The sequence below is a fragment of the Erinaceus europaeus genome, chromosome 12, assembly GCF_950295315.1.
Source record: "Erinaceus europaeus chromosome 12, mEriEur2.1, whole genome shotgun sequence".
Classification (NCBI taxonomy): Eukaryota; Metazoa; Chordata; class Mammalia; order Eulipotyphla; family Erinaceidae; genus Erinaceus; species Erinaceus europaeus.
In genome coordinates this window covers 79,830,773-79,851,319 of record NC_080173.1, presented here as the reverse complement: position 1 = coordinate 79,851,319, position 20,547 = coordinate 79,830,773, and the positions used below count along the sequence as shown (strand labels likewise).

At 42.7% G+C, this 20,547-nt stretch overlaps 2 protein-coding genes and 1 long non-coding RNA gene across 6 annotated transcripts in view; 1 reads left to right on the top strand and 2 right to left on the bottom strand.

Moving 5' to 3' along the window:
• The window catches only part of RPA1 (replication protein A1), a 56,340-nt gene extending 52,918 nt beyond the window's left edge, over nucleotides 1–3,422 (bottom strand). The window contains exon 1 of the mRNA XM_007520398.3: nucleotides 3,312–3,422. Coding sequence (XP_007520460.2) covers nucleotides 3,312–3,344 — 33 coding nt within the window. The 5' untranslated portion in view covers nucleotides 3,345–3,422. The remainder of the gene's footprint in view (nucleotides 1–3,311) is intronic.
• Nucleotides 1–20,547, bottom strand: part of LOC132542030 (uncharacterized) — a 139,513-nt gene that overhangs the window by 54,120 nt on the left and 64,846 nt on the right. The gene's annotated exons all lie outside the window — the stretch shown is intronic.
• Nucleotides 3,549–20,547, top strand: part of SMYD4 (SET and MYND domain containing 4) — a 79,406-nt gene continuing 62,407 nt past the window's right edge. For 3 of the 4 annotated variants that reach the window (XM_060204135.1, XM_060204133.1, XM_060204132.1), the window contains exons 1-2: nucleotides 3,549–3,859; nucleotides 4,757–4,902. In XM_060204135.1, coding sequence (XP_060060118.1) covers nucleotides 4,769–4,902 — 134 coding nt within the window. In that variant the 5' untranslated portion in view covers nucleotides 3,549–3,859; nucleotides 4,757–4,768. Of the gene's footprint in view, nucleotides 3,860–4,756; nucleotides 4,903–5,250; nucleotides 5,385–20,547 lie in introns of those variants that run through there. The other variant, XM_060204134.1, reaches the window with a different exon arrangement.

Here is a 20,547-nt window from a genome sequence, read left to right as displayed (position 1 = left end):
GAGCAGCAGCTCACGCTCTCTCTCTCTCTCTCCTTCCTCTGCATGTATTTATGAATGCATTTCATCCCTCTTTCCTATCTCTACTTTACTTCAATAAATGTTTTATCTCTTTGAAAAGAATAAGCTACCACAGCACCACAGCATTCCCTTCAATGTGGCTGGGGCCTGGCTCAAACCTGGGTTGTGCACAGGGCAAGGACAGTACATTACCCAAGAAAGCTATTTTTTCTGGTCTACAACCCAATTTTTTTTCCCCTTCCCTCCAGAGTTATCCCTGGGGCCTAGTGCCTGATGCCTGCACTACATATCCACTGCTCCTGGAAGCTATCGTTTTTCCACTGTTGTTGCCATTGCTGTTACTGTTGTTGCTGTTAGCTACAGAGAGAAATTGAGAGGAGGGGAAGACAGAGATGGGGAGAGAGAGACACCTGCAGACCTGCTTCACCACTTGTGAAGCGACCTCCCTACTGGTCGCTACAATCCAACTTTTTAAATAGGCAAAATACATAAACAGATATTCCACAAATGAAGATACACAAGTGAACAATAACCACACCAAAAGATGTTCAGCACCCTTAGTCACCAGGGAAATTCAGATTAGAACTAGAATGTGCACACATGAAGGTGGTTCAGGACTTAGATGCATAAGGTCTTGAGTTCAATCCCAAGCACTTCATGCTGGAGTGATGCTCTTTCTGGTTTTATCTATCTCTCTCTATATATATATTTTCTAACTTCTTTATTGGAGGAGTAATGGTTTACAGTCCACAGTAAAATACAATAGTTGTACATGAATAATATTTCCCAGTTTTCCACATGACAATACAACCCCAACTATAAATAAATCTTTTAAAATAAAGATTTAACCATACTCACTAGTTAGAGAGATCAACAAAAGTGTTGGTGAGGAATCCTCATATCCACTTTGTGGAAAATAATAATTTTTTTTTTTAATATTTATTTTATTTATTACCTTTTGTTGCCCTTGTTGTTTTATTGTTATAGGTATTATTGTTGTTGTCACTGTTGGATAGGACAGAGAGAAATGGAGAGAGGAGGGGAAGACAGAGAAGAGGAGAGAAAGACAGACACCTGCAGACCTGCTTCACCGCCTGTGAAGCGACGCCCCTGCAGGTGGGGAGCCGGGTTCGAACCGGGATCCTTATGCTGGTCCTTGTGCTTTGCGCCACCTGCGCTTAACCCGCTGCGCTACAGCCCAACTCCCCGAAAATAATTATTTCTTATAAAACTAAACTTGCCATATGGCCCAGCAACTGCACTTCTAGATATTTACTCCAGAGAAACAAAAGCATATTTCCACAAAGACTTATACCTAAATGTTTATAGCATTTTCATTCACAACAGTCAAAAAATGAAAACATAAATGTCCAACAACATACAGTGTTAATCCGTACAATATGTACTGCACAAAAGCAAAGGATGGGGGTGCTTTCAGGTCATGGTACACAACGGTGGAGGAAGACCTAAGCTGGGGGTGAGAGTGTTTTGTAGAAAACTGAGAAATTTCACACATGTAACAACTGCATTTACTGTAAACCATTAATCCCACCAATAAAAAGGCAATACTACTCAACAATTTAAAAAGGTGCAAACAAGTGAAGCAACATGAACCTCAAAAAACATTTTACTACGATGTCAGTCACAAGAGCTATTTAATCCCATTTCTACAGTTTTAGAACAGCTGAAACTGATTTACATGGACAGAAGCTAGAACCCAGTGGCCCCGGAGGAGGCACAGTGGATAAAGTATTGGACTCAAAAGCACCAGGTCCTGCATTCCATTCCTGGCACCACATATACCAGAATGATGCTCTAGTTCTCTCTCCTTCTTATTAGTACTTAAGTGTAAAATTACATTTGTGATGATCAATAACAGGTAACACAAACTGAGCCATGTACAATGTTGTCAGTCGGGCACAAGCTAAACACTTTCTTACTTCTTCAAAGATTTACTTATTGGGGAAGGGAGGGGTAAAAGAAGGAGGAGAGAAAGCCACAGCTTTGCTTTGGCATATTTAATGCTGAGGATCAAACCTCTGGACCTCAGGCTTGCAAGTGAGGCTCTTTACCCATTGTTTCCAGTGAGGCTTTTAAAGATTTTATTTATCTCAGGACAGGGTGGCAGAGATAAAAGCACTAAACTGGCAAGCCCCAAGGTTCCAAGTTCCATCTCTAGCACCCCATATGTTGCTCTGGTTCTCTTTCTCATTAATTAATAAATAAAATTTAGGTGGGGAAGGGCCAGGAAGGAGAAAACAAGTGGGAATATGCTATTACCATACTTAGTCCTGCTACAGAAGTCATGAAACAATGGTGCCAATGTGAACAGAAGGTGGGTTTTAGAGGCATGCGTGTAGGTCAAAACACACTGGACCTGATAGACTGGATGGAATTTGCAGTAAGAATGACTCCTTTCATCTCTGACTAGCTTATTAGTGATCGATTCAATTCATGCAGATAGAGAATAAGAGACCTAGTTTTGGGGGAAATCATGGAACATGTCGAATCTTAAATGCTTTGCAATAGCAAGCAAGCAAGTAGTATACAGATTTGTCCTTCCGAGCTAAAAGGGCGCTGAAATCTGTAATTGACATGGTAATGTGATTGTTCGTGGGGGGGGAGTGGAGAGGACCTAAGAGCGAGTCTTGTAGACAACAAAAAACTTAACAGTGAGGGATTTGCAAATAGATCTGGGAAAAGGCCAGGCGCACTGGGCTCACCAAAGCCGAGATGAGGTTTCCAGAAGGAAGCAAAAGCCCAACCCTCAACGGCCGCCCAGAACCCGCAGGACTCAAGCAAGAGCCTGAATGTGTCTGTTGCGCTTAGGCAACTTGGAGACCCAGCTAACTCCAACCAGGGTTATTCTACAGCCATTGGAGGGCACGGCTGCTTGAAGGGGGCACAAGGCTCGGTGGCAGGTGGAGAAAAGAAATAGCCGACCCCAGAAAACTCCCGGAGAAGTCTGTCTGTACGTGGGGGGGGGGGGGGAGGAGACTGAAAGTGACTGCGGATGGAGGGAAAGTCGGGAGAAAAATCAAGTTTATTGTTTTGTTTCCTTAAGCTGGGAAACATGAACGTGCGATGAGAGAAGCCAACTTTGAGGGCAGGATCAGACCCGGTAGTCGCTGGGCGGTTCTCCCCCTCCCCCTGGGCTCCCGCTGCCCCCCCCCCCCGCGTCCACTCCCCAGCGCCCCCCCCCCCCAAGCCCCGCTCTCCCTTCTCCGCTCCGCAGAGCCGCGTGGGACGACAGCCGCCCTGCCCGCCGGCCCTGCCCGCTGGCGTCTGCTCACCGCTATGGCCCCCTCGCTCAGCTGGCCCACCATGGCTGCGCCACTCCAACTCCCGCGCTCCAGCTTCTCCGCTGCCCCGACTTATCTCCCGGGGTCCCGCGCGCTCCAACGCGATTGGCCCAAAGAGCTGAACGCTCTTCTCCCACCTCCTGACGTCCCCGCGGCACGGGGGCGGGTCTAGGGGCAAGCGGAAATCTCATTGGCCGCGGCGTGGCGGGAGGCCCACGTGACCCGTCCGAGCCTAGGCCTAGTGGCGGGATGGCGCAGCCCAGAGCTGGCTGCCGAGCGGCTCTCCCGGACGTCTTGCGGATGTAGGCAAGGGAGTGGGTGACCCAGTTCCGGGGACTTCCTGATCCGGCATTCAGAGGCATGCCCTGCTCGGATCTTGGCGAATAGACAGACGTTTACTCGAGAGGAGAGTTAGAACCGTTCCCTGATCACTCAGCTGCTAAATGGAGTGAAAGCAGTGACTTGATACATTCGGCAACACAGTGCTGGAGCTGAGCTCCCGCCGGCCACTCTGAACTGGCACAGGGAGGTCCCCGCAGGTAAACGAGACCCCATCCCTTCTGTCAGAGAAGATCAGTTTGTGGAAGGAGTGTCCGCTGTGAGGGGAGCTAACTCCAGGGTAGACACTGTATCCAAACCAGAAGAATCAAAATGTGCTAGAATCACGAAAAAAAAAAAATCTGGAGGAAATGTCATTTGAGTTGACTCCTAAAGAATGTGTGGTGGATAGGGGCCGGGTGGTGGTGCACCTGGTTGAGCGCACATGTTACAATGCACAAGAACCCAACTTCAAATCACCGGTCCCCACCTGCAGGGGGTGACGCAGTGCTGCAGGTGTCTCTCTTCTTACCTCCTCTTTCCCCCTTGATTTCTGTCTATCCAATAAATAAATAAATAAATAATAGAGATATTAAGTTTTTAAAGGAATGTGGGTATTTACCAATGACTTTAGGGATGATCCCAGGAAAATGAGTAGCCTGCTCAAGAACTGGAGGTATTAGTCTGGCAAGATAACTCAGTACAGTAGGGTACAGAGGAAGATATAAGACTTGAGAATTAGAGAGTAAGGATCAGATGATGAACGTTTTGTACTGGGCTTCCCTAAATGCTAAAAGGAGCACAAATAATTTCAAAGCAGAGATCTGACAACTGTCTTTGGAGGAAGGAATGTATTTGAGGGGGAAAAGAGACCAAAGACATGGAAGTTAATTGTGACATTCTTGAGTGAGAGCTTCTTGAATGAAGGAATGACCTAAAGATTGGAAGAAGCCTGAACAAAGGAATAGGTACGCTTGTTAACTTAAGGGTTGAGAAACAGCTATAGAAAAAGTCCACAAGGAGTGATTTTGTTGTTTGATTTATTTGCCTGACCCTACATTTTCTAGAATCATGCATTTGTAGAAGTCTAATTCCTTACTTTTCTATTGATGTTATAGATCTAAAGCAATATGGATCTGCCTGTGGATGAGTGGAAATCCTACGTTCTTCAAAAGTGGTCTTTGCTCCCAAAGTCTATTCAGGGTACAATTTCTGCAGCAGAGACTTTGAGTGACATCTTCCTTCATTCCTCTTCACTTCTTCAGTAAGTGAATGAAAGCTTTAGCTAAAGAAATTTTGATCTGATAAATGTTCACTTCTGTCATGTGCTCTCAATAACATCTTGCTTTGATGAAAGGATTCAGTTTAGATTTTTGTATGTTGGAGTATTAGGCAGTTCTTGCTGTTTCTACCTTTTTCTGAACTATTTATATTATATAGGCTTATTGTAGTCTCTAAGCTGTGAACTTTGCTACATCCCAAAGAAGACAGTGAAAACTTACTAGCAGCACATAGAAATTCAAAAGTACTGAAATAAAAGATAAAGGGTCTTAAAGACCACATAGTCTAACCCCAGTAGTTTTTCAACTCTCTTGACTATTCTCCTCCATAGGAAATATATTTAGGGGCTGGGCAGTGGTGTACCCAATAGTGCACATATGTCACAGTGCATGAAGACCAAGGTTCAGGCCCCTAGTCCTCACCTGCAGGGTGGGAAACTTCACAAGTGGTAAAGCAGTGCTGCAGGTATCACTCTCTCTCCCTTTCCATTTCCCCTTCCTCCCCTCTCAATTTATCTCTGTCTCTATTCAAAAAAAGAAAGAAAGAAAAAGAAAAAAGTAAAGGGGGGGGAAATTTTGTGAAAACCAGGGGATAGCCCCAGCATCACAAGGAAGCACTTGCCAAGAAGTTTCATGAGTGGTGAATTAGTGCTGTGGTATCTTGTCTTCCCTCCGTCCGTCCCTTCTTCTTCCCTCTGTCTCTCATCCTTTATCTGGGGGAAAAAATGTTTATCATACATGCAGCCCCAAAATTCTGGCATCAAAAATAAAATACACACACACACACACACACACACACACACACACAGAGATTACAGCCAGGGAGGTGGTCTTACAGCTAGAGCACAGGACTTGTATGCATTAGGCCCCAGGTTCAGTCCCTTGCATTATATATACCAAACTGGTTCTCTAGTGTAGATAAATACTACTTTAAATTTTTAATAAGTAAATAAAATTTACTTCATAACCTAATACATACATGCACAAATAGAAATAGACAGAGATAGGAATTGCCCAAAATTTCCTTCAGAGGCTTTTTATTGATTGCAGCTTTTGTGTCAAGGGCTCGTATTTCAACTTGAGATGCCTAGTAGGTCTTCAAGTGGAGATGTAGAGTTTAGCAGAAAGGTGTGGGTGAGAGATAAAATTTGGGAGCTGTAATAGCATGTTAAACCATGAGGACAGATGAATTGACCAAGAAAGGAGAGTAGATAAATCCTTTGTGATGTATTTTGCATTTTATATTTTTCACTTATTTCCTTTTAAAAACACTAATTTTTTAAAGAAAGTATCATTTTACTTTTTTAAAAAATATTTATTCCCTTTCGTTGCCCTTGTTTTATTGTTGTAGTTATTCTTGTCATTGTTGGACAGGACAGAGAGAAATAGAGAGAGGAGGGGAAGACAGAGAGGGAGAGAAAGACACCTGCAGACCTGTTTCACCACCTGTGAAGCGAATCCCCTGCAGGTGGGGAGCCGGGGGCTCGAACTGGCATCCTTAAGCCCGCCCTTCCCCTTTGTGCCACGTGTGCTTAACCCACTGCACTACCACCCAACTCCCTCATTTTACTTTTTTTTTTTAAATATTTATTTTATTTATTTATTCCCTTTTGTTGCCCTTGTTGTTTTATTGTTGTAGTTATTATTGTTGTTGTCGTCGTTGTTGGATAGGACAGAGAGAAATGGAGAGAGGAGGGGAAGACAGAGAGGAGGAGAGAAAGATAGACACCTGCAGACCTGCTTCACCGCCTGTGAAGCGACTCCCCTGCAGGTGGGGAGCCGGGGTTCGAACCGGGATCCTTATGCCAGTCTTTGTGCTTTGCGCCACCTGCGCTTAACCCGCTGTGCTACAGCCCAACTCCCTCATTTTACTTTTTTTAAGAAGTTCATTTTTTAGGGGCCAGGTGGTGGCACACCTGGTTGAGTGCTCACGTCACAATGAGCAAGGATCCAGGTTCAAGCCCCTGGTCCCCACTTGTAGGGGGAAAGCTTCACAGGTAGTGAAGCAGGTTTGCAGGTATCTCTCTGTCTCTCTCCCTATCTCCTCAGTTCTTCTCTGTGTTTATTCAGAAATAAAGGATTAAAAAAAATAACTTAAAAATATTTTATTTACTTATTATTGGACAGAGACAGAGAGAACTTGGGAGGGGAGATAGAGACAGAGAGACACCTGGAGTACTGCTTCACCACTCGTGAAACTTTCCCCATGCAGGTGGGGACCAGGAGCTTGAACCCAGGTCCTTATGCATCATAATATGTGCACTTAACCAGATGCACCACCACATGGCCCCCAATGAAATTTCATTTCCTAAACACTTAATACATCACCCCATGGATCTCTTGCCTTATCAGACATGAAGATTTGGGTTGAGCCCTTGCACCACATGAAAATATCACGGACAGCGTCAGGGAATGGCTGGTAGAGTGCTGCTGTTATGTTTTTCTTTTCTCTGTCTCTCCCTTTCTTCCTCTCCCTCGAAAAGGAAGAAAGAGAAAAAGAAAGGGAAAAAAAAAAAAGATAATTAGCCTGGGCAGCCTGCTCATCAGTATGGCACACCCACAAAGACCCTTAATTCACTCCTCAGCACCATATAAAAAAATTAATATCAGGGGAGTTGGGCGGTAGCAAGGACCTGCACAAGGATCTTGGTTTGAGCCCCCGGCTCCCCACCTGTAGGGGAGTCACTTCACAGGCGGTGAAGCAGGTCTGCGGGTGTCTATCTTTCTCTCCCCCTCTCTGTTTTCCCCTTCTCTTTCCATTTCTCTTTGTCCTATCCAACAACGATGACATCAATAACAACAATAACTACAACAATGAAAAAATAACAAGGGTAACAAAAGGGAAAATAAATAAATATTTATTTAAAAAAATAATATCAGGACTAGGTAGTGGCACACCTGGTTGAGCACATATGTTACATTGTGCAAGGACCTGGGTTCAAGCCCCCTGGCCCCCCCTACTGGAAGAAAGCTTTGCAAGTGATAAGCAGTGCTGTAGGTGTCACTCTGTCTCTCTCCTCTATCTCCTCCTTCCTCTCAATGTCTGGCTGCCTCTATCCAATAAATAAATAAAGATAATAAAAAAATTTAAAAGATTAATATCAAGGTTAGGAAAGTGACACAGCAGCTGAGCTCATGCCTTGCATGCAAGGCAGCCCTAAGTTTGATCCCTGGCACCACACAGAGAGTAACAAAGACAAAATAAATGGAACTCTATTATGGTGGAGGGGTGCTTTGGTCTTTCTCATAATGGTTAAACACATTTGAAAATAAAAGTACTAATAAAGGCCCACTAAGTTAATTTCATGACCCACTGAGTCATGACCTAGTTTGAGAACGTACTGTCTAGAGCCATATAGGATCTGCGAATTCCCTTTTTTTAAGACTTTATTTTTCTCTTTTTAAATTTTTTTATTATTGTATTTATTTATTTATTGGATATAGACAGCCAGAAATCGAGAGGGTAGGGGGAGATAGAGGGGAAGAGAGGTAGAATGATACCTGCAGTCCTGCTTCACCACTGGCAAAGCTTCCTCCCTGCAGGTAGGGACTGGGAGCTCGAACATTGGTCCTTGTGCATTTTTTTTGCCTCCAGGGTTATTACTGGGGCTCACTGCCTGCACCATGACTCCATTGCTCCTGAAGGCCATTTCTCCCCCTTTTGTTGCCCTTGTTGTTATAGCCTTGTTGTGGTTATTATTGTTATTGTTGATGTCGTTCATTGTTGAAGAGAAATGGAGAGAGGAGGGCAAGACAGAGAGGGGAAGAGAAAGATAGATACCTGCAGACCTGCTCCACCGCCTGTGAAGTGATTCCCCTGAGGTGGGAAGCCGGGGGCTCCAACCCGGATCCTTCTGCTGGGTCTTGCGCCTTGCGCCACGTGCACTTAACCCGGTGCACTATGCCCAACCCCCAGTCCTTGTGCATTTTAACATGCACTCAGCCAGGCGTGCCACCACGCAGCCCCACATCTGTGAATTCTCTTTTAGAATTTACAAAAACAGTAGAAAAATACTGATGAAAACTTTGGTTAATAGGCAGTTTTTCCAAGATAAATTGATGTTCTTGTTAACAACAAAAAAGTTTAATTCAGAAGAATCATTTGAAGTTTTGGGTGGAGTAGAAGAAATATAAGACAAAAAGGATCTATCTGGTCATTTAACATTGGAGTTCCTTTGGGAACAGGTGGTAACATACTAGGTAGAGTGCACATATTATCATGTACAGGAACGCAGACTTTATCCCACCTGTAGAGGGAAAGATTCACAAATGCTGCAGCAGTGCTGCAGGTGTCTCTCTGTCTCTCCATGTCTCCCCCTCCTCTCTCAATTTCTTTCAAATAAAAGAAAAAGAAAAAAGTAACTGACCCACACTAAAAAATAAATAAATAAGTAAATAAATAAATAAATAAAAGCATTGTAGTTCCTTGAGACTCCAGCCAAGGTCCTGTTTCATTTTCACTCTGTATTTTCAACCAGTGCAGGCATGCTCTCTCACACATATGACATCAATTATCTTCAAATTATATTTCCAGCCTCCACCTTTACTCAGAGACAAATCTAAATCCAACTGGCTAAAGTCTCAGAGATACTTAAAATTCAACATATCCAAAACCAATGTCATGAACTTCCCTCAAAATTAGATTCCCTTCCAGTATTTCCTTTTTTTAAATTATCTTTATTTATTGAGTAGAGATAGCCAGAAATCAAGAAGGTTGGGGAAGATAGAGAGGGAGGGAGAAAGAAAGACACCTGCAGCACTGTTTCACCACTCGTGAAACTTTCCCCCCAGCAGGTGGGGACCAGGGGCTCGAACCCGGGTCCTTGAGCATTGTAACATGTGCTTAACCAGGTGTGCCACCACCTAGCCTCCAGTGTTTCCTATCTTTGCAAATTGCACTAACTCAAGGCTTTATACTTGAGAGTCTAATCCTTTATCCACTGAAATGCTTTCTGGGCTCCAACTCAGTTACTGATTGAATAAAGGTAGACCTATCCTATTTGCCTCACAGAAGGGGGTGCTTTTACTATGGGAAATGTCATTTATCTTCATTGTATCTTCAAAACATTATGTTAAGGATACAGTAAAAAATATTAGACATGCACTGGAACATTAAAGAAACACTTGAAATAGTGTTGATGGTCACATGAAGTGACATTTTTTTTTCGAAGATTTGTTTTATTGATTGCATATGAGAGTGTTTCACATGAGATAGACAGAGGAGAGAAAGGAGAAAGAGCATCATTCTGATACATGCAGTGCTGGGGATTGAACCAGGCATCTCAGGCACAGGAGCCCAATGCTCAACCATTTGAGCCATTTCTCCAGTTGTACAATGACTTTTTAAAAAAATTATCTTTATTTATTATTGGATAGAGACAGCCGGAATTTGAGAGGGAAGGGGGAGATAGGGAGAGAGACAGAGAGACACATGCATCTGTGCTTCACCACTTGTGAGAGACAGGAGAGAAAAAGAGAGTCAGAGCATCACTCTGGTGCATGCACTGCTGGAGACTGAACTTGAGACCTTAGGCTGGAGAGTTTAACAATCTATCTACTGGCCGTGAGTAAGCAATGATATTTTGTTTTTATTTTGTTGGTTATTGGATAGAGACCATCTGAGATGGAGAGGGAAAATAGACTCTGCATTACTTCACTATTTGTGACGTTCCCTCTGCTGGTGGAGGCCAGGTCATTGCCCATGGTAATGTGCGCTCAACCAGGTGCACCATGACCCAGCCCCTAACAATGACTTTTAAATAACTGATTAAGGGTTGGCAAAATAGCTCATTTGGGTAGTTCTCTGCTTTAAGGACAGAAAATATAGCTCAACCTCTGCTGTGCCAGATCATATACGGGGGAGCTACCATTTTTACTGTCTCTCCCTCTCTTTGTGTCTTTCTGTCTCCGTCTGAAAAAAAAAATAAAAAGATCATCCTGGAGCAGTGAAGCCCAGGCAACAGTAATATAAGATTGGGGGCCATGCTTCACCCAGTTGAGTGCACCCATTACAATGCGTAGAACCTGAGTTCAAGTCCTTAGTCCCCACCTGCAGGGGGGAAGCCTCATGAGAGGTGAAACAGAGTTACAGGTATCTCTCTCTATCTCCCACTTCCCTATTGATTTCTCTCTGTCTCTATACAAAATAGATTATTTTTAGAAACTATGATTCAAGTTTTAAAAATAGAGTAAGTGGTGAATATAGTAATTGAAAAGATAGATTTCAACAGAGAATTGGAATTCATAAAAATGTTGAATGGCGGGCAGTAGCACAGTGGGTTAAGCGCACATGGCGCAAAGTGCAAGGACCAGCTTAAGGATTCCAGTTAGAGCCCCTGGCTTCCCACCTGCAGGGGGGTCGCTTCATAGGCAGTGAAGCAGTTCTGCAGGTCTGTCTTTCTCTCCCCCCTCTGTCTTCCCATCCTCTCTCGATTTCTCTCTGTCTTATGCAACAATAATAACAACAACAATGATAAACAACAAGGGCAACAAAAGGGGAAAAAATAGCCTCCAAAAGCAGTGAAGTTGTAGTGCAGGCACCGAGCCCCAACAATAACCTGGAAGCGAAACAAAACAAAAACAAACAAACAAAAAACATTAAATGTGGGTACTTAAGAGGACAAATGTATTTAGCACACCTAATTGACTAAACATCATAGCTTTGCCTAGTCTACCTTGACTGTGTTTGGAACATTTACATTGGCCTACAGTCTGGCAATTGCCTCGACTTTTTTTCTCAAAAGTAATCACTTTATTCTTCTCATCTTTCCTTTTTATGTGTAATAATTTGATTAAGGTCTGTCTTCATAACTGGACTACAAATTCCACAAGGCAGGAATCATATTTATCTTTGTCTTTCTTTAGACCTGAGTAGTAAAGTTTCAAAAAACTATGTACTTGAGAAAATTGACTCAATGACAGTTCAGTAGTGTGCTTAGAGCTCTTAGTTCAGTGGCATCACATGTGCTCAATATGGCACATAAGTGAAAGCATCATATACATAAGTGAAAGCATCATATACATTCAGGTACGTAGACGCAGGCCTTTCAATTCAAGGTTGACATGTCTCTGATTGTGCCAGCAACTATCACAGTGTGATAGTTGCAAATTGTGATCCTTGCAAATTAGTTGAATGAAATTGTTGCCTTTTCAGATCCTAGGTATGATTAGGGCCATATGTTTCTAGTCACATACAGGTGTATATATGGTATGTGTTATCTTTGTATAGACTTTGATAAGATATAAATATATTCTCACTGTAAGAGATTGAGATGGTATTTACTAAAGTGTGAAATTTCTCTTTCATCCTCCTTCCTAATCTTGAGATAACCAAATTTATTCTAACTTTCTAATTTCTTTTTTCTTTTCTTTTCTTTTCTTTTTTTCTTTTTCTTTTTCTTTCTTTTTTTTTTTTTTTTTTGCCTCCAGGGTTATTGCTGGGACTCAGTGCCTGCACTACGAATCCACTGCTCCTGGAGGCTATTATTTCCCATTTTGTTGTCGTTATTATTGCTATTGTTGCCATTGATGTTGTTGTTGGATAGGACAGAGAGAAATCAAGAGAAGAGGGGAGACAAAGAGGGGGAGAGAAAGACAGATTTGCAGACCTGCTTCACCATTTGTGAAGACTCCCCTGCAGGTGGGGAGCCAGGGGCTCGAACCAGGATCCTTACACTGGTCCTTGCACTTTGCACCACGTGCACTTAACCCACTGCGCTGTGAAAAAAGAGTTAACGTAACATATAAAGCCAAACAAATTGTTGACTAATCATGAACCTAAAGGCTGGAATATTGCAGATGAAGACTTGGGGGTCTCCATTTTGAAGATAGCTAGTAGGCCTATTTCAGTTATATTCCAAAGGGCCCATGGCTACACTAGTGTTTTCCTGAGCCTGACCTTTGATATGGACCCAATTTATTGTCTGGGGAGATGATGTCATGGCTGGAAAAAGGGCTAGAAAGCTGGATCAGGGAAGAGAGTAGCTCCCAAATATGGGAAAGGTGTATGAATATTGTTGAACTCCTTATTTTTTTAAATCTACAATATGATATCTCTAGGGTAATTGTACCATGGTTTAATGTTTCTCTTCACTACTGATGGGCAATTATGCTATTGTCAGGTTGCTTTATTTTACTGTTAGAAATAATGCTGTAGGGAGTCAGGTGGTAGCACAGCGGGTTAAGTGCACGTGGCGTGAAGCAAGGACTGGCATAAGGATCCTGGTTCGAGCCCCCGGCTCCCCAACTGCAGGGGGAGATCACTTCACAAGTGGTGAAGCAGGTCTGCAGGTGTCTCTCTTTCTCTCCCCTCCCTATCTTCCCCTTCTCTCTCCATTTCTTTCTGTCCTATCCAACGACATCAATAACAACGACAGTAATAACTACAACAATAAAAAAAAACAAGGGCAACAAAAGAGAATAAATAAAAAAATAATAATAGAAATAATGCTGTAGTGGACAGCTTTTCTATATGTTTTTTATAAACATATTTAAGATAGATTCTTAGAAGAGAAATTGCTACATCAGTAACTATGATCATATTAAATATAGTAAATGATGCTAATTGTCTTCCTAAAAGGCTTTACCAAGTTATCGTGAGTAACCTATGAGGCTGACTTTCCCATGTCTTCATGTATGCCAGCCTTAATAACAGGGAAAAATAGCATTTAGACTTGTTTTTCTGATTACTAGTGTAATTACCATTTCTGCTATTGCAGTCCATTTTCCTTATTTATTATTTACTTATTTATTTATTGGATAGAGACAGAGAAACTGGGAGGGAAGGGAGGATATATATATATATATATATATATATATATAGAGAGAGAGAGAGAGAGAGAGAGAGAGAGGGAATGAGAGACACCTGCAGCACTGCTTCACTGCTTGGGAACTTTCCCCCCTGTGGCAGGGGGCCAGAGGGCTTAAGCCTAGGCCTTCGTGCATGGTAACCTGTACACTCAGCTGGTTGCACCACCACCCAACCACTACTGCAGTCTGTTTTGTATGAATTGTTTGTGCCCTCAGTTTTCTGTAGATTGTCTTTTAGATCTTTATAAATATGGCCATCTAATTATTGGTTACATCTACTGGTTTTTTTAAATATTAATTATTGTATAGAGACAGAAAAATTGAGAGGGGAAGAAAAGGAGGATGAGAAAGGGGGAGAGGGAGGAAGAGGTGGAGGAGAAGAAGGAGGAGAGAGACCACTGGCCCTGCTTCACCACTCGTGAAGCTTTCCCCCAGCAGGTGGGGACCAGCTTGAACCCGGGCCCTTGCTCACTGTGATGTGAGAGCACTTCATCCGGTGCACCACCACCTGCCTCCCCCCTTTACTAAGTTTTCTTCAAGTCTATTATTTCTCCTTTTCACTTACAGTATATTCTACTATCTATAAATTGTGTGCATGTGTGTATGAAATCTATAAATTGGGAGTCAGGCGGTGGGGTAGTGGATTAAGCGCAGGTGGCGCAAAGCGCAAGGACCCGCATAAGGATTCTGGTTCGAGCCCCCAGCTGCCTACCTGCAGGGGAGTCTGCTGGTGTCTATCTTTCTAACCCCTCTCTGTCTTCCCCTCCTCTCTCCAGTTCTCTCTGTCCTATCTAACAATGATGACATCAATAACAACAACAATAACTACAACAATAATAAAAAGACAGCAAGGGCAACAAAAGGGAAAATAAATAAATATAAAAAGGTTTTTTTAGAAAAGAAATCTATAAATTGTGTTCTTTTGTACATTTTCTTTTAGATTTCTGTGATATATCTTCCTTAGGATAGTCTATCCAGAGAGTATTAAAAAAATACTTTATTTTTTTCAAAAATTTGTTTAAAGTTCTGTGTCCTAGTACTCTGCAACCTGGCTATATGGTGTGAGGAAATGTTCTAGCTTATTTTTTCCAGACATAAATTTTTCATGCCCTGTATTTCCCCCAGTGTTTCAAAATGTCACATTTCTTAAACTTTAATCTCCTAGTTATCCATAAATTTACTTCTCGATTCTTTCTGTGCCAAAAACAAAATTACTGTGGTTGTATACTTTCATTTAAGGGCCAAGGAGATGGCTCAGTGAATATAGTGTATTGTTTGCCTTCCATGCCTAAAGCCCTGGGTTCGTCCCCATCATCACACAGAAGTACTGAGGGTGGCAGCCATAGATATAGAGAGAAATTGAGAGAGAAGGAGGAAATAGAGAAGGAGAGACACCTGCAGCCCTGCTTCAGCACTCATGAAGCTGTTTCCCCTGCAGGCTTGAATCTAGGCCCTTGGGCGTTGTAACATGTGCACTCAGTGAGGTGTGCCACTGCTTTTCAGTCCAACATTCTAGCCATTATGCCATCTCCTAAGCTACACTATCAAGTAAATATGTGAACTGGACTTTAAAAGCTTAGAGGCTTGGATAGTGTGCTGCTTTGCAGTGTGCCTGATCCAAGTTTGAGTCCCACCCACACCATATCGAAAGAAGCTTCCGTGATGTGGTCTCTTTCACTCTCTGCCTCAAAATAAACAAGTACATAAATAATAATAACAATAATTAAAAGTGGGGGCCAGGTGGTAACACACCGGGTTAAGCGCATATAGTATGAAGCATAAGGTCTGACTCAAGGATCTCGGTTTGAGCCCCCGGCTCCCCACTTGCAAGCAGTGAAGCAGGTCTGCAGGTGTCTATCTTTCTCTCCTCCCTCTGTCTTCCCTTCCTCTCTCAGTTTCTCTCTGTCCTCTCCAACAACAACAGTGGGAATAAGATGGCCACCAAAAGCAATGGATTTGTAGTGCCGGCACTGAGCCCCAGGGATAACCCTGGAGGCAAAAAAGATAATAATAATAATTAAAAGGATTTTTTTTTAAAAGCTTCAAGTCAGGCACACACGTTTCTTGCAGATTTACAGTCTTTGAGAAGTGCCTTCCTAGAACAGATGCCATTCATCACTGAAGACCCCCAAATGATAATCTACAGTGTCCTAGGGGAACCCTAATAGACTCTTTGCCTACACTCATGTCTTACTGTGTGTTTTGATTTTGTACTGATTCAACTAGAATAACTTGCTGTGCCAGGAAGCCAGGAAGTACTCAACGACTAATGGATTTGTACATGTTTTTTAAAAGGCTCTTGCAGCTTAATTTTAATTGCACTGAAGACTAATTACAGAACATTGTTTACTATCATTTTATGTTAAAGCTAAAGAATGTTCATTGTGGGGCTGGGAGGTAGCTCTTTTCACACTTCACCATGTGTGAGGATCGGGTTCAAGCCCCCTGACCACTGGCCACCACATGGGAACACCATGCAAGGGAGGGAGAATTTCACAAACAGTAGAGCAGGGCTGTGGTATCTCTCCCTCTCCCTCTCCCTCTGCCTCTCTCTTTCTCTGTCTCTTTTCCTCTGACTGGATATCTGATGTTTAAAGGTGGAGGAAGAGTCTACCAGGGACAGTAGGATGGCATAAGTGCAAAAATCCCTGGTGATATATATATTTTGTAAGGCAAGAAAGTTTTGATGTTATTACTGTTTACTACAGCTTTTTAATTAAATTAGGGTTTTCAGACTGACCCTAATTTAAAACAAACAGTGCCAATGAGATAGCTCAGTAGGTTAGAGCACAGACGGAGGCACCAGATAATCAATTCAGAAGTCCCAGATTCGGGAGTCGGGCTGTAGCGCAGCGGGTTAAGCGCAGGTGGCGCAAAGCACAAGGACCGGCATAAGGATCCCGGTTCGAACCCCGGCTCCCCACCTGCAGGGGAGTCGCTTCACAGGCGGTGAAGCAGGTCTGCAGGTGTCTATCTTTCTCTCCTCCTCTCTGTCTTCCCCTCCTCTCTCCATTTCTCTCTGTCCCATCCAACAACAACAATAATAACTACAACAATAAAACAACAAGGGCAACAAAAGGGAATAAATAAATAAAATAAATAAATAAATAAAAAAGAAGTCCCAGATTCGATCCCCAGCACTGCCGTAAGCCAGAGATGAGCAGTACTCTGGTCTCGCTTTCTCTTTGATATAAAAAAAAAAATCAATACATCATTAAAAACAAAAGGGAAGCAAATAGAGAAAAGCACAGACTCCATGGTATACCAAGCATGTGTGGAGTATTGTCCTCATGCATTCTGGACTGATAAAAATTTAGAATAGGTAAGTCTGCCTCTTGAATAAATACAAAATTTTCCTTTTTATGTTATTTATTCTGTTATGTTTATATTTTTATTTATTAATGTTTGTTTGTTTCAATGAGAGAAAGACTCAGAGAAAAGGACCAGAGCACTGCTTAGCTCTGGCTTATGGTGGTGCTGGAGATTGAAATGCAAGCATGAAAGTCTTTTATTCAAATAGTATTAAACTAATGTTTAATGTTAACTTAGCACACATGGTAAAGGTAATGTCTCGTGTGGTCCAGGAGGTGGTGCAGTGGATAAAGCATTGGGCTCTCAAGCATGAGGTCCTCAGTTCTATCCCGGCAGCACATGTACCAGAATGATGTCTGGTTCTTTCTCTCTCTCTTTCCATCTATCTTATGAATAAGTAAATAAAATCTCTCTTTTTTTGTGTGTGTTTAAGAGCACATTTTTAAAAATTTATTTAAGAAAGGAGACATTGTTGTATGCTTTACATTGGTTTGGTCTAGCTCTCCCCCTGCCAGAAAAATTGGTTTGGCCCCTGCTAGTTTCGCCGCCTGCTTGTCCCCGCCCCAAGGGAACCCCTACAGAGTTCCAGAGTTCTTGGCGCAGCAGCATGAGGAGAAGGATGCAGGAGAGTTCTGTGTGGTGGTTAGTTTAAGGGTCTCTCTCTGCCAGAGGAGAAAGACAGGAGAGCACATGTTTGCCCGTTCCGCTCGTGAATAAAGCTTCTCTGCCCAGCCCTGTGTCTCTGTTCGTCTCTGTCTGCTGTCGCGAAGCTAGCCCGGCCTGTTGGAGCCCCCGAAACATTAGCAACAAGACATTAACAAAACCATAGAATGAGAGGGGTACAATTCTGCACAATTCCCATAACCCGATCTCCACATCCCACCCCCTCCCCTGATAGCCTTCCCATTCACTATCTCTCTGGGAGTATAGATCCAGGGTCGTTGTGAGTTGCAGAGGGTGGAAGGTCTGGCTTCTGTAATTGCTTCCCGGCTGAACATGGGCGTTGACTGGTCAATCCATACTCCCAGTCTGCCTCTCTCTTTCCCTAGGAGGGTGGGGCTCTGAGGAGGTGGCGCTCCAGTACACATTGATGGGGTCATCTGTCCAGGGAAGTCTGGTCAGCATCCGGAACCTGGTGGCTGAAAAGAGAGTTAACATACAAAGCCAAACAAATTGTTGAACAATCATGGACCTAAAGACTGTAATAGTGCAGATGAAGTGTGGGGGGTATTCCCTGCAGGCTCTTGTGTACTTCTGCTTTCAGGTATATATTTTTCCCCTAGTTTATGGGCACGGGTGAACCTATGCTCTATCTCAGGGGACCTGGACTATATCTAGGTTTGGGGACTTTATTGGGGAGTGGAACACCTGGAATGGGATTATAGAGAATACTATGAAAGGAAAGGTCTCACCGAGTGATGAAGCTGAAGGGTTGTCATTCCACACCTGAAGTCTCTCTGGTCACAGTCTGAAGTGCAGCATGCCGGGGTGGCACTCGTTGTGTTGATTAGGTTAAATCAGATAAGTCAGAAAGATAAAGATGAGTATGGGATGTCCCCACTCAGAAGTTGAGAAAGAAGACCAGAAAGGGAAACTAAAAGCAGGATCTGATTAAATCAAGAGCAGGGCACCAATGTAAAAACACTGTGGTGAAGGGGAGGGTGGCCATTGAGCTTCCCGGCACAGCGGAGGGTGGGGGGGCGCAGGTGGGTGGTGGGGATGGGACATAGTCTTTTGGTGGTGGGAGTGGTGTTTATGTACAATCCTACTAAAGTGTAAACATTATATAAACCACTATTTAATTAATATGAGAGGCGAAAAACTGATGATATGTCTAGAACTTCTTAAAACACAGACTGAGTCTTTATAATACATAGGCTGTCTTTGATATGTTCTCTCCCAAAAGCCTAGACCAGGGAGAACAGAAGCAACCGACAGCACAGCTATATACAAGATGCTGGCTACTATACCCCAAACCCTATCAAAGGGACTTTCCAAAGTTAACCCTATCACCAAATAAAATCTCTTTTTTAAATATTTATTTATTCCCTTTTGTTGCCCTTGTTGTTTTGTTGTTGTAGTTATTATTGATGTCGTCGTTGTTGGATAGGACAGAGAGAAATGGAGAGAGGAGGGGAAGACAGAGAGGGGAGAGAAAGATAGACACCTGCAGACCTGCTTCACCGCCTGTGAAGTGACTCCCCTGCAGGAAGGGAGCCGGGGGCTCAAACTAGAATCCTCATGCCAGACCTCGCGCTTTGCGCCACCTGCGCTTAAATGCTATGCTACCGCCTGGCTCCCTAAATAAATAAAATCTTAAAAAAAAAAGATAATGTCTCATGAAATTTCATTATATGCAAGCAGACATATCATAGTGACTTACAATGTGACAGATATTTATTGGGACTGGAGTGGTGACAGTTTTCTCTCTCCCACACACAATCATTTTATTTTATTGTTTTTTTTCTTAATGTGTCACAAGGGCCTCACAATGTATGGTACTACCACTCAGTAACCTCCCCAGGCCCACTTCCACGCTCTTTACTTGAGAGATAGATAAGGAGAGACTGACAGAGAAGAGAGACACTAATGCACTCTTCTGCCGTCTAAGGAGCTCCCCTCTGATTATCCATGGGACTCCCAGGTGGTACTACAGCTCGAACCCAGGGAAGGCACCCTACCGAGTGAAGGCACCATCTCTCACCTCCCCCAATAATTTTAAAACATTTAAAAAGTGATGTTTCAGGAGTGGGGTGGTAGCGCAGCAGGTTAAACGCACATGGCGCAAAGTGCAAGGACTTGTGGAAGGATACTTGTTTGAGCCCTCAGCTCCCCACCTGCAGGGGAGTCACTTCACAGGCAGTGAGGCAGGTCTGCAGGTGTCTCTCTCTCCCCCTCTGTCTTCCCCTCCTCTCTCCACTCTCCATTTCTCTCTGTCCTATCCAACAACAATAACATCAATAATGACAACAACAATAACTACAACAATTAAAAAAAAACAGGGCAACAAAGGGAAAATAAATTTAAAAAAATTTTTAAAGTGATGTTTCCTGTTGAATGTCTTTGGAAACAAAAGTGGGAAAAATGTTTTCTAAACATTCAACATTAATTTGACTTTGACTACTTCTTCTTTGATTCAGTATTACCTAAGAGAATTTTTAGTTTCCATGTTATTCACATTTTATTTCATTGCATTATAGTCAGAATGTAGCCCTAGTTTATTCTATACATTTTTTTCTTTATTGGCAATGTGCATTCTCTGTTGTCAGTGGGTATGTATGCTTGTGTATTTATATACTAGGTCAACTTTATTATGTAGAACATTTGTATACTCATTTCTCTAACTTTTCAAGGTGAAACAATTTTAGGCTTACTTGCAAAAATAGTAAAATAAAAAAAAATTGCTGTATAATGCCTTTTGCAAATTTCCAAAATATTGAACTACATTGCTATATGACTTTTAAAATTTTATTTATTTTATTATTGGATCAAGACAGAAATTGAGGAGG